At 35.3% G+C, this 14,235-nt stretch overlaps 1 protein-coding gene across 1 annotated transcript; it reads left to right on the top strand.

Moving 5' to 3' along the window:
* Positions 1 to 6,879: 6,879 nt before the first annotated feature.
* Positions 6,880 to 11,188, top strand: LOC138309237 (uncharacterized). Its single transcript, XM_069250392.1, has 3 exons — positions 6,880 to 7,001; positions 7,870 to 7,928; positions 10,656 to 11,188. Exons 2-3 carry the CDS (start codon positions 7,890 to 7,892, stop codon positions 11,064 to 11,066), a joined length of 450 nt encoding a protein of 149 aa, XP_069106493.1. The 5' UTR covers positions 6,880 to 7,001; positions 7,870 to 7,889; the 3' UTR covers positions 11,067 to 11,188.
* The last annotated feature ends 3,047 nt before the right edge of the window (positions 11,189 to 14,235 follow it).

Genomic DNA, 14,235 nt, shown 5'->3' with positions numbered 1-14,235 from the left:
CTCGACGTGGTGGCAGTCGGGCAATGTTGTGTCATCGGGCATAACAGCTAATACCCTCAAATCAAATCAAATCCATGACCTTCAAATGACCAAGGCATACAGACGAATATACACCATACTGTGTATTATTTTCAATATCGTGTCATTTGACCCTATTCTTAACAGTGTTTACACATAAACTATTATAACATAAGGCAGGGCAATCAGCATTCTTTTTAATTTTCAAATGTAACACAATCACTGCAAGCCTGTATGAATCTATCTTTAACCAACTTTCCCGTTCTTGATCAGTGATCCTTTCAAAATTCTGCACGGACAGCCGTCCAGGTACGAAAGCCGATTGGGTTCATTTTGATAAAAGGGAAAAAAAATTGCGTAAATACGCGAAACTAGTATCGAGCTTATTTATGGAGTCGGTAAACATATCCGTAAATCCGTATCTGTCAGGAAGATCCTTGATTTGACTTAACAAAAACAATATGTACTTATTATACCAACGCGTGATAATCCCATGTAAATCACCAATATAGGTAAGAGTCACTACATCAATAAAACCTTTTTTATATCTAGTGTAGCTTCTCTTTACCTTGGGGTGAAATCAAAGCAACCTCGCATCGGTAAAATTACGGATACACCTGTCCGGGGAAAAATAACCATGTATCCGGACCAGTATATAGTGTCCCCTGAACTGTTTCCCGTAACACACAATGTACCCGGTATCGTGTTACCATGCTATCCACCGACCATCCAATAAGCTAGTAGAGTTATCAGATGTCTAGTACGAAGGATGTCCCTCGTGGCGATAGCGTGATATCTGAAGCGTGATATAGGTAATTATCTGACCTTGGTGCTGTGTACATTGTTTTGTAGCGCACTCGTTACACTCTATACAAATATGGTTGGCAAGAGAGTTGAAAACGTAATTGAAATTAGGGCCTATATCAAAGGTAGGTCTCTACTTGGCCTAAAGCCGGTTGATATTCATCGTCAGGTGTGTGATATATATGGGAAGGGTCAAATGTCATATATGACTATTTGTAAGTGGGTTGCTCGATTTAAGTCGGGACACCAGCAGCTTAAAGATGCTGCCCACACAGGTCGCCCTGCAACAACACCAACAAAGCATAACATTGAACTAATTCGGCAAATCCTTGAAAAATATGCAAGGTACACTGTCCGGCAGTTAGCTAAAACGACAGGCTTGTCTTTAGCACGTATTCATTGCATTTTAAAGAAACATCTTAAGCTGGGCAAGATCAATGCCAGGTGAATACCCCATTTACTAACTGACAACCAAAAGAGGTCCCGGGTTGACATGGCCAAATCCTTATTGAATACTACCCAAAATACAGCAAAAAGGCTTTTGATAATTTGGTCACAGGTGATGAAACATGGGTTTTTTTCGAACCCAAAAGAAAATGCTCATATCGAATCTGGGCAAACAAAAACGCCAGGCGCCCTAGCATTGCTAAAAGAATACGCACCGTGAGGAAGGTTTTGTATGTCGTATTCTTTGATAACAATGGTCCAATCGTTCAAATCCCTGTTCCAAAAGGCAAAATTGTCACAGCGAAGTATTATAGAGACGTTGTACTTCGAAAACTTAAGAAAGTCTACAAATACCGCCGTCCACAGACAGGTTTGAAGTACCTCAGGCTCTTACATGATAATGCGACTGTCCTCCCCCACCCTGCATATTCACCAGACTTGGCCCCTTGTGACTTTTTCTTGTTCCACAAGCTAAAATTTCACCTGTCTGGAACAAAATATAAATCAAGAAATGCCCTTGGCATTTACCAGTATCTTATGAGTATACCAATACAAGAGTACGAAAACTGTTTCCAAAAGTGGATCGATCGGTTGAAACGATGCATAAATACAGAGGGGGGTACTTCGAGGGACAGTGCAAAGTAAAATGATCAGAATTACTTCTATCAAAGCGAAATCACCAAAGTAACAATAATTTTGGAACACCCCTCCTAGAACGTTAAATCTAAACATTCAACAATCCAATAAATTGCTTCCCATGCTATGGTTTACGATTAAACTGTTACCTTAACAAATACATTAACTATTATACTATATACATGTGAATAAAATGGTATTCGGAATACGAAATTCGTCCCCCAAATGTCAGTGATATTAAAGTAAATCATTGCTATCGTTTTGTTTACTATCAATCTGATTTAAGTACCGATATTTTATTATCACTCGGCTTCAAAAACCTTCAAAACGGACTACGAATAAATAAAAATGTATTATAGTTAAACAGTGTGATGTTATTACGATAGAGATGTCGCTCTTTACTGGTAAACCTTAAAGAACACAACAGTATGATAGTATGGAATCTCTATAGTGCAAGACCTATCAAATAAATCCATGTTATCTGTTTGCCAACTTCTATATGTAGTCTATATTAGATAAAATTGAAAATAATTATTGAAGGAAAACGAATACTTAGCCTAACATCAAAGTGCCAAGGCCACTCATAGATGCTGTGATTGAAGGATCCAAACCAAATAATAAAGAAATTGGTTTTTCATTTAAATATTGCATTTAGTACTTTAAGTGTGCAGTGTTGAATTTCGGAGTTTAACAAAATATATTTACAGTATACCGTATTTATTTTATGATATTTAAAGTTTTTCAAGATTAATAAGCTGAATAACTCATTTTCCTGAAATAACTGTAATAAAGTTTATATCTAGATTATTTCTGAAATGACAATTTCGACACCAATGAAACCGTTCATAATCTGAGCATCATTTTTTGTAATTCTTTTTAATTACTAAATTATCAATTTCGTCAATGTCTCTTCAATGACAAAAAATAATAAGTAAACATATCCGTATCTTAATATCCACTTAACATTGAAGAATATTTTCGGAAAAATATAACATTAGAAATATTACCATTTCCGGACATATTTTGGTTTCCTTTTTAGAAAACTTACATAGGTTGCTTTGACGGCTTTTGACTAATAAATCATGGCCAGATACTTTTGCCGAATAAAAGGTACATTATTTCATTACGTATATTACTCGGATTTCTTTTAAATTTACAAGATCGCTAGCCGTTAACATCAAGAAACTTCATGTAATGTACCGGACTTTAGCAAGTCTTCGTAAGCCTAACAGTAACTGGTTGTCGAGAAATTGACGTGCAGAACATTATACCGTGAGACGTGCTTTGCCGACTTTTGACTCATGGTGAAACACGGCGATATACTTTTGCCAAGTAAAAGGTACATTATTTGGTTACTTATAACACTAAAAATTCTTTTGAATTCATAAGAACGCTAACATCAAAAAAACTTCATACAATACATCAGACACGGCAATATAAGTTTATTTGTCACTTTAAAATGCTCGTACATATATAAATCTATATCATCCTTATATTTTGTAAGTTTATGTTGATAAATTTTGTACCTTTCCCCTTTCAATATTACGCAGTTGTCGATAAACAAAAAACATAACTCCCAGTGACAGACACATACTCAAAACTATTAACTTTTACTGCGCAATAATACAGTGTATCGTCGGATATAGTTCGTCAATGCAACCAACACAAAAAAACTTTATAAGCGTTATAAGAACTTTCTTTTGTAGTAACCTTCCAAACATTTGATTACAGTAATCGATCAGTAGCATGAATTACGTAAAATTTAAATAAACATACACAATCCATAATCCACCAAAAGCCTGCCGCGGAGGAAGTCAGCGAAGGCGTTGTTCGTGATTTTTGGGAGACTACTATCTCGGAGTAATACCAATATCATAGAGTCCCAACGGAACACTTAAAACACTCCATCCATGGTGTATATGTATGTACAAATTCAATGACTGTGGTTTTGAATATTGGGGTTTTATTTTTCATACCATCAAGTATTAAGTGAATTGAACAAAACAACTTTTAATTTTCATCGCGGAGTGGTTTCATTGTTGTGATGTGCACAGGCTCGCCGAGCGTACCTAAGAATGCTGTTTCACAGCATCAAAAAACTAAACAAGAAACACATTGACTATTTAACAACTTCACTTTTGCTTTATTTAACTTTTACTCTTGTTTAGCGACGCATTAAGTGAGTGGAACGATAGGCTCTCTCTCGTAGTCAGTATAATGTGACAGGGTGGAGTGTGTTGCTTGGTGTCTACGGTGGTATGTTTCAGTGATATAGCACTATAAAAATGGTCAAGAAGAACACGAACATACCGCAGTGTCCCAAAATAAGCACCACACACTTAACACACGCTACACACTGCATACATGAGAGGCCGTCCTCACGTGACCCTGGCTGTTTATGTTTATGGGACGTTAATTCAAACAAACAAACAAAACAATTTGATGATCATTTTCGCTTTATCGGCAATAGCCAAGAAAAGAAAGCACATGTCGGGAATACATTAATTTGGGAATCACTGCTTAACAAAGTTATTTTTTTTCAAGGAAAATTATGACATAACACATCCGCCTGTCGATCGTTTTTTGTGGATGGATGTTTCACCCTTCATGTTATGGTTGATGAAGAACTGATTTCCTCCGTGTCCACAAGTGATCTCTAGCGAGTTCCCCTTAATGTCGTAAATAGTTACTGTCGCATTTTTCCAAACACCTGGCTTTTCTTTTGGTAGGTAGTCGATTGCCTCCTGAAGCAATCTACGCATGCTCCCCTTTTCTTCATTGTCGATTGAACCTTCATTTCCACATTGCTTGAGAATGATGCGGCCCAACTCCCTTTTATTAAATTCCTTGATCTTGACTTTTTCGTCCTGAAATATAACAATGATTCCTTAATTTACCACTAAACTTGTCTAAAATCTGTCTTAAAGACCAACCAAATGACGATATTTGTATTGATATACAGTCGAGACTGTCTTATGTGGCTTTCCAAGAGACCATCACAATAAAGTCACATAAGACAGGGAGTCACTTAAGGCAGTCCAAGTTCATCCGCAACATCGCTGAACAAAAATCTCTTTAATTGTCTGAAAATTTATTCTTCATTATAGATATATCAATTACCTGATTTTTTTTAAAGAAAGAAATAAAAAATAATAACAATTTTTTTAAATGAGTTTTTTTTTCAATTGAAAATCATTTAGATCTAGTTATAAATTAAAAGCAGACATACATTGATGCTTGGTTTTAAACTTTGTTGAAGAAAAAAATTCTTTCTGGAGGGGTGCAATTTTGGGTTAAAAATCTCATTTTTTGCAATTAAAAACATATTTGTGTGTCATGGTTTTTCAGGCTTGAAAAAATAAATACAAAAATCACACTTGTCAGAAAACAACCAATGCAAAACAATTGCAGATGTTGTGTAAATTAAAAAACATTACTACTGTACAGTAGAGGTACCATTTTAAAAACCTGGGCTTTATTTTGCTGAATTTTACAAATCTAGGTTCAATAATCATTATTGCAAAGGGCAATACATCTGTAAATAAGTTAGAGTCGAATCAAGTTTGTTTTCGAACTTGTTAAAGATATATCCAATGTAAGTCTATATGCAACGTTTCATTAAGCTTAGATCATATTTACTCAAGTTATCATGTTCACAAGATTCAATAATTATTACGATCTAATCAGGTCGATTTTCGAACTCGCCCGAGATCTTTCCAACTTAGTCTTGATGCAAAGTTTCATGAAGCTGAGTGCATTTTATTCAAGTTATGGTATTCACAAGGTCCAATGATAATTATTAATGCAAAGGGCAATTTATTCCGTAAATTACTGTCGAATCAATTTTCGAATCGTTCAAGATCTTTCCAATGATAGTCTGCATATAAAGTTTCATTAAGCCCGGTGAATATCTACTTAAGTTACAAAAGACTATCGCAATAGGTCACTATGACCTATGGCCAGGTCACCAAAAATTCTACTGTCGTATAATCATTTTATCGTACAATCATAATATCATACAGTTCTTCTACCATATAGTGCTTCTACCATACAATCATTCTACAATACAATCCTCCAACGACACTACAGTCTTTCTAACAAAAGTCTTTTCACCATACTGTTCGTCTATCCTACCATCTTCTACCATACAATCTCTCTACCATACAGTCCTTCAACCATAAAATCCTTCTAATATACAGTCCCTTTACCACGCAGTCCTTCTACCATACAGTCCTTCTACGATCCAAACCTTTTACAATACTGTTCGTTTATCATACCATCTTTCTATTGTACAATTATTCTACTATACAATTCTTCTACTATACGATTCTTCTATCATACTGTTCGTCTATCATACTATCATTCTATCATTCAGTTTAATGTAACGGGAAGGGGTGTGTTGCTTGGAATCTTCGGTGCCATGATTCAGTGATACAGCATTGTAAAATTTATGCAAGACATAATACGAATAAACCACACTAGGGTAGCTGTCATTACATGACCCTGGTTTTTAAATGGTACGTTAACAAATCAGTCGGTAATTCTATCATTTAAGAAGCAGGTATATACAGTCAAACCTGCATAAATGGCCACATCCAAACACCACATGTTTGATAAAGACATCTGTATAAATAGGATAATTATATCAAATATTCAGACATTTAAAACGAGTCGTTTTTGATAAAATATATCAAAGCAATAAAACTCACCTTAAAAGACTTCTGGTCAGCGCTCTGGTCCATAGATTGTACATTTCTCGTTGACATTTTTTGTGTGTGAAATAATCGATCTTTGATGTATTTCCGATGACGATGTGATTAATACACCACTATATGGTTCCGGGTACAGGTTGTCATTGTTTATAGAGAAAAACATGTTACAAATTACATGTACCGTTTCTTGGAAGAGTTCCATATATAGCGATGCGTTAAAACTGCGCAGTTACTTTTCATTACTCACGTATTGCAATCTGCATTAGCAGGAATTTTCATATTCCAGGAATAGGTCCATGTAATATTGGAAATTTACAGACGTACTCACTATCCCGAAAGTCATTCCTTTCCGTGACTAAGGGTAGAGGTTTGGTGTTGTGAAAGGTGAGTGGACAAATGCTCATATTAAGGAATGAAGTTCAACAGAATAATTGTTTAAATATTTATTTATATCATTAGTTATCAAAGATGCTCCACCGCTGACAAATGGTATATTTTCACTGTCAAAAACAGGAGCAGATGATTTAGTATTTTTCTTCAGCTACAAAAGTTATTTACTTTACACCATTACCATCATTGAAAAGTTTAAACTTCTAATTTTACTTCAAGTTAAAAATATGAAAAACATTTAATTTGCATCCCGAAAAAATTCCATGTCACTATATCCTATATGGAATGAAGTTCTGATTCCGCATGCACCAAAGGCGAAATAAATTATTTTTTCATTATTTTTTGTGTTAATTAGACATATATATACACGATTAAACACCAATTATTGTTCAAATGAAGAATATCATTTATGCTCTATCGGCGGTGGAGCATCTTTAAGACAGTCTCGATATAAATCTAGTAATGCGTTCTTTTCATTGTTCATATGTAACTGTATATAAGTTATCATTATTTATCGCTGCTGTAAGAATGATCAATACATGACGAGTAAGCAACGCGGAAGTACGTGTACTGTTGATACCCAGAACACGATATTGATTTGATACCGTTGCTAATATAAACAATCGTAAACATGATGACTAATCATCTACATCTCCTATAGCAAAGAGCTGTTTTACTACATTTACATAATAGTTACATGTGTATTATTTTTCCCGAACTGAACTTCTAAGCTTTAGTGCTTTTATTTAAGTATTGGTGTCTCTAAGTTTGAGAGTATCAGGTATTAAAATGAAATAGTGTATATTGAAAGACAGATTGCATATGAAAACAATGAAGCATTGATTGTATCCTTTTCTTACAGAACATTAACCCAGAATAACAATGGGGAGCTCTAATTCACGATCCAGCCCTCCGACACAGGTAATTAACTTAACAAAAGTTAAATTATTTGAACATGTTTCTTGTGCAAGTTTTGTTTTGTTTTGTTTTCTTCAATCCCTCTAACCTCCGTCATCCATTGTCCTTCGAATTATGTCCCCTCAAAGCCAAATTCATGGTAAATTGATAAGTTCACCTAATTTCGCATAAGATCACCACTTTTAGACGAAAACATTATTTTAACTTTTATCTATGAAAATGTTTAAAATCGGTAACATAAATAGACGAAGCAATGTAAATCTTCAACATACGGTATAGATCCACTGGGTTAATCTTATTTCAACTTATTATTAAAAATAGACTTGATGGGACTTGATTTGACACCTGAATAAAAACATATTATGCTATTGAACGTGCACTCCTGGGTTTTAACACAGTCATGTATAACTTAAGTAAATCTTGTATATTTCTATGTTTGCACATGGCGTAATCTTTCACTGAAGTATGTGTGCACAACGATATGGTAATAACTAGTTCTCATATGTTTCTTTACAGAGTTAAGTGGTATGTAGGTAAACCAGTTCAGTTAAATCAGATACCCGTTTTTAATTATATCGAAACACGTTTGACACTGTGTTGAGACCTAAATGAGGAAGACTTGCCATATTGGTTTCTTTAGAAATTTGAATACAAAATTTTGAAATAATAGAAATAGTTAAGATGTATCGATTGATAAACAAAATATTTCTTTAATGCTATATAGCGGTTCTGGTTGACCCCCAGGGACAAGAGGGGCTAAAAAGTCAAATATCTTCTTCTGAATTCAGATTTGATGGAAACAAATTAAAATGTCAAATTGATATAATCCTTTATAGACTTCAAGAGCCTGTTATTGTTTATGCCTTTGTTTAATTCTGTATCCGAACTTTAATGCATAAAATTAGTAGTATTCAATGTCCCGCATTGAGCATATCATTGAAATCAGGGCATCCAGTAGGATCAAAATCTCAAAAGTCAGTGACCCTTGGCTCTGAAATCCCGAGGGTCCAGTCAAATTTCTGAGGGTCAAAATATTAAACTTGAGGGTCAATCATTAATCGCGTTAAAATTCAATTATATTAAATATTAAATTTTATAACCAATAACATTGATAATGTTTAAAAAAAGTACACTTATTATGTTTCTTTAGAATAAGTAAAGAAAAGATGATAATAATTCTGTAAAATATTGATTTAACTACAGTATTCATATTAATATTTTAATTATATTTAATTATCTAAATTCTTGAAAATTAAAAGAACATATTTGAGCTTCTGATCATGAATATATTATTTAATCAATATCATTATTTTATAAAAAAGATGAAGACAAACATGTGCTCCGAAATACGTCTAACTTTGCCACGAGGTACCACATACATCACACGTGGCAGCATACAGGATGTTGTTTTAGTCACTTAGTCTCATTCAGTCAGACTCTTGATGATAGAGACGTTCTGATTGTGAGTTATCTCCCCTCTAAAGATCCTTACGTCAAAACAAGTATACGAGTTATTTCCCTTGACGAAATCATGACATTAACTTGTACTAATATTATCTGTCTTTATTTTCAACAGTTATTAATTAAAGAGATTATAATCATAATTAATATAATATATTTATTGTAAGAATAAACATATGTATGAATGATTTGAATGTCAGTATGAGAGAATCAAATTTGCTGAAGTTATGTATTTATTTGTAAAATAATATACGTAATATGCATTTCTTGAATAAAATATATGTTAAAAAAAAAGATGATTTTTTTGCAAAAAAATGATGATTAGGCTGTTTTATAAATCATAATTACTACTGTTATTTTTTGTTTGAAATAGAAATGTTATTAATTCAGCTGTATTTCTAAAACGATCTTTTAAAAATAAATACAATGTTTTTATTTATTGTGTTTCTTTTCCACGACAATCCTCAATTCATATTTGCTGCCAAAAACAAATTTGACAGGGTAACAGGAACGATTTACGCTTCTCACACTCAAACACTGATGGTTTGTGGGTAATGTACATGTAGGGTACATGTTGAGCAGTGGTGGTAAAAATGTGAAGCGTCAGATTGACGCACGGCATGCAAAGATCGTGCGTCAAAATAAAATTTTGCTGCGTCCCCGAGGTCTCTAGTTACGAAAAATAAAAGATACTCCTCCGCCGGCAGATCATAAACAATATTCATCATCTTGACAATAATAAATAACAAATTGTTTCTAAGTTTTAAACACAGAACTATATATAAAATAATTTGCTTAGCTTTTGTTTTGGTAAGGCATATTGTCATGGACTTTTTGGGTGCGATTAACTACCTTTATTCTAAAGTAAAACAAGAAGCTCTAAATTTCAATGATGTTTGACGTTTTGTTATGATGGTAATGGTGTAAGTAAACTGAAGAAAAATACTAATTTGTCTGTTCCTGTTTTAATAATACAAATTACCATTCGTCTATGGTGTAGCATCTTTAGTGTTGCGAGCTCGTCCATTTCAAACTGAAACTGAAACCATTTCAGATTATTTTTATGATGATTTCCTGTTAATATCAGTAATCATTAATTTTAATTTTGACAAATTGCAGATCGGATTGCATTTGTATCAAGATAAGCATTTTTTTTATTGTTTTAGAATGTCAGAATAGAGCAAAAACAACATTTACTAATATCACTACCGGAATGTAAAGATTAAAACATGGTTTTATCAGTACGTTTATGTACATTATATTTTTCAGGAAACACAATCCTCAAGACGAAGTTTACGTTATACGTGCAGCATGATCGATGATCAATCCATTAATCATGTATTACGTGAGAACGCCCACAATTTAACGTGGGAGGAGCAAGCGATGGGACGGGAAGCCCAGAGTCTGGCTACACAGGAGCTGAGCAGGACCATGCGGAACTGTGAACTTGTCATGTATCTCGACCACACAACAATAACACTCTGCGCCGGTGATTGTGACAACAGAATTGTGATGCAGAAGAGATACAATGGTGAAATCGAGTGGAAGTTCACTCAGAGATCCTTCACTCAGACCGTGTACAGCGGCGTGAAGTGGCTTGGCAGTCGTTTGCTTAGCTTCTTCGGCCAGCTTCCTGGCATCGCAGCTGGTGCCGCGATGAAAAGTATTATGCCCTGGTGATATCGAACTGTATAGTAAAAGTTTGTATATATTGATTATACACAAACAAATAGACTGGGATCTCCATCCAAAAACATCTTGTATTAATTGTTATTTTAATAATATAAGAATAATTCACTGTATATATGTTTCTCGTTATTTGTTCTTAGTTATCAATTTTGCGTCTCAATATATGTTAAACTTACAAGCAGTATGTGTCTGTGTCCCCGAATTGACCTACATGTTGGCAAGCCTCTACAAACATACAGGTCAGTCATTTGAGCAACGTATGGAATGTTAGCGTTACAATTCAACTTCAATCCAATGGTTGTTATGGTATAAGAATTTTATCCCAGGACGGATGACAATAGAAACCTAGTTCAAGTTCACAGGGGCATGCTGCATGTTTTCATAAAATACATACATTTCTGCACGTGCACCCCCCCAACTTAACGAACCAATGTTTTTTCTGAAGCCTTATGACCCACTGATAACGAAATCGAGAGGTAACATTGCATCAACTGGGATGGACTTCCGGTTATGACGTCATCAAGATGGCCGCCATCTCGAATTTCACTAAAAATTGAAAAATAGTCATAACATTGACATCATCAAAATGACCACAATAGAACAATAAATACATATCAGGACCATATAATCCAATATATGTAGTTATTTCTATGCAGGAAATGAAAAAAATGGATTTTGAGCTCAAATGGTAATTTTTAAGCAAAGTTTTCATATTTGGCTTGACGCAGTAAAAATGTTTGCCAACAGCAAACAAATATTTCTAATAACCTATTTGACCTCTTATCAATAAGTAAAAACAACACCAACCAAAAAAACAATGTTTACAATGTATAAGCTTCGGTTATGACGTCATGAAGATGGCCGCCATCTTGAATTTCACTAACAATTGAAAAATAGTCATAACATTAACATTTTTCAACCGAAGTAGACAAATGAGGTATTAAAATGATCATAATAGAACAACAAATTCATATCGGGACCACATAATTCAATATATGTAGTGATTTCTAGGTAGGAAATGAAACAAGAGGCCCAAAGGGCCTTAACGGTCATCTGACTACCTTGGCAATAGTAAAATTAATTATATATGGTGTCACTTTGTCAGGACCATGTCAGGATCATTTTCAATTTCTTTCAACAAATTTTATTTCAAACAAGAGGCCCAAGGGCCTTAACATATAGGAAATTAATTAGATATAGTGTCATGGTAGCCATCTTCGATTTGGGATCACCAAAGATGTAACAATACCTTGTCGAGACCATGTCAGGATCATTTCATGCAAGTTTCAGCCAAATCCCACCGGTAGAACTTGAGAAGAAGTTCAAAATGCGTTTTCAAGATGGCGGCTGTGGTGGCCATCTTGGATTAAGGATCGACCCGAAAAATAACAACACTTTGTCAGGACCATGTCAGGATCATTTCATGCAAGTTTCTGCCAAATCGCATTGGTAGAACTTGAGAAAGAAGTTCAAAATGTGTTTTCAAGATGGCCGCTGTGGCAGCCATCTTGGATTTCGGATCGGATCGACCCGAAAAATAACAACACTTTGTCGGAACCATGTCAGGATCATTTCATGCAAGTTTCAGCAAATTCCACCAATTGCACCGGTAGAACTTGAGAAGAAGTTCAAAATGTGTTTTCAAGATGGCGGCCATCTTGGATTTCGGATCGACCCGAAAAATAACAACACTTTGTCGGAACCATGTCAGGATCATTTCATGCAAGTTTCAGCCAAATTGCACCGGTAGAACTTGAGAAGAAGTTCAAAATGTGTTTTCAAGATGGCGGCTGTGGCGGCCATCTTGGATTTCGGATCGACCCGAAAAATAACAACACTTTGTCGGGACCATGTCAGGATCATTTCATGTAAGTTTCAGCTAAATCGCACTGGTATAACTTGAGAAGAAGTTCAAAATGTGAAAAGTTAACGCACGGCGGACGGCGCACAGATGACCTAAAAAAAGAATTATTGTTATACCATCATTAAGTTTACAAAACATCACCGGGTGCGTATACTGGGTATATGCTATTTTTCTAACTCCAAACCGCTGACACTACAGTTTCCTGGTGTATTATAAGTTCCTTAAATAATTTTGAATATTGGCGATTTATAAGTAGGAAACATGAATGTAAAGTTGACAGAATATCTAGGTAGGACAAGTCACAGTTTTGTTTTTTTCCTAATCATAGTATAAGCAAAATGTCAGATGGTTACCACAATGTCACATATTTCTTTCACTGGTTCTCAATTTTAACCATTATCATTGTGCGTGCTTTCCCGCCTCACTGCACTATCCTCTGACGTGACTCGGCATGTCTGGTAGCTGGTACATGCAGTCCGAATCAGAGTAATCGAGATATCAGTATCCAATTCGTCGAAAGCCAGAGCGTCATCTTCGATGTCGATGAGCTGATGTGACACTTCAGTACCTGTGGTGTTCTAGCCTGTCATCTTTCATGACCCATCAATGGCCAGAGTTTATATCAGGAACAACAGGTTCAGGGATGTGGGATCTCCTTCAGATTCTAACATATCGTATATGCTGTTTGCAGACTTCTTAGGAAATTACACCAGATCCAGATTCTTCGAATGGTGGAATGATTCAATCACCATTAATCAACCTTGTGGACACCCGTGCGACTATAGATGGCACAGGTGATATCCTCGAGGTCTTTAATGAGGTCATAAATGTTAAATATTTTCCATTGGTCAGACTTTCCGGAGTCCCTTGAAGGTACTGGTTGTGTCGCATCTGGTGTATGCGTGGATACACCATTGAAGACTCTCCAGAAAAAGTTTTCTGCAGTGCTCTCCAGACTTGGCAAAGAGAGGAACTTCACTGTAGACCTCATTTATGACCTCAAGGAATTCACCTGTGCCATCTATGGTCACTAAGGGTTCACAAGAATGAGGAATTGTGCTTCATACGAAATAAGGAGAAGCAACTCAACCCTTCGCAGGATGTGGCTCTGGTGTCTTTTCCATCCTACCGCAGAAGTCTGGAACATCATATACGATATGTGAATCACTAGGTTGAAAACAGGATGAGCTCCCACATCCGCGAACCAGATATTCTTGATGTTACCCCTGGCCATGGAGAGTTGACAAGTTAGAACCACGATGGTTAGCCGGTAATGTAATGTCACATCAGCTCATC

Source organism: Argopecten irradians, chromosome 15, assembly GCF_041381155.1.
Source record: "Argopecten irradians isolate NY chromosome 15, Ai_NY, whole genome shotgun sequence".
Lineage (NCBI taxonomy): Eukaryota > Metazoa > Mollusca > Bivalvia > Pectinida > Pectinidae > Argopecten > Argopecten irradians.
The sequence above is the reverse complement of the archived record's forward strand: the minus strand, read 5'-3'. Positions and strand labels throughout refer to the sequence as shown.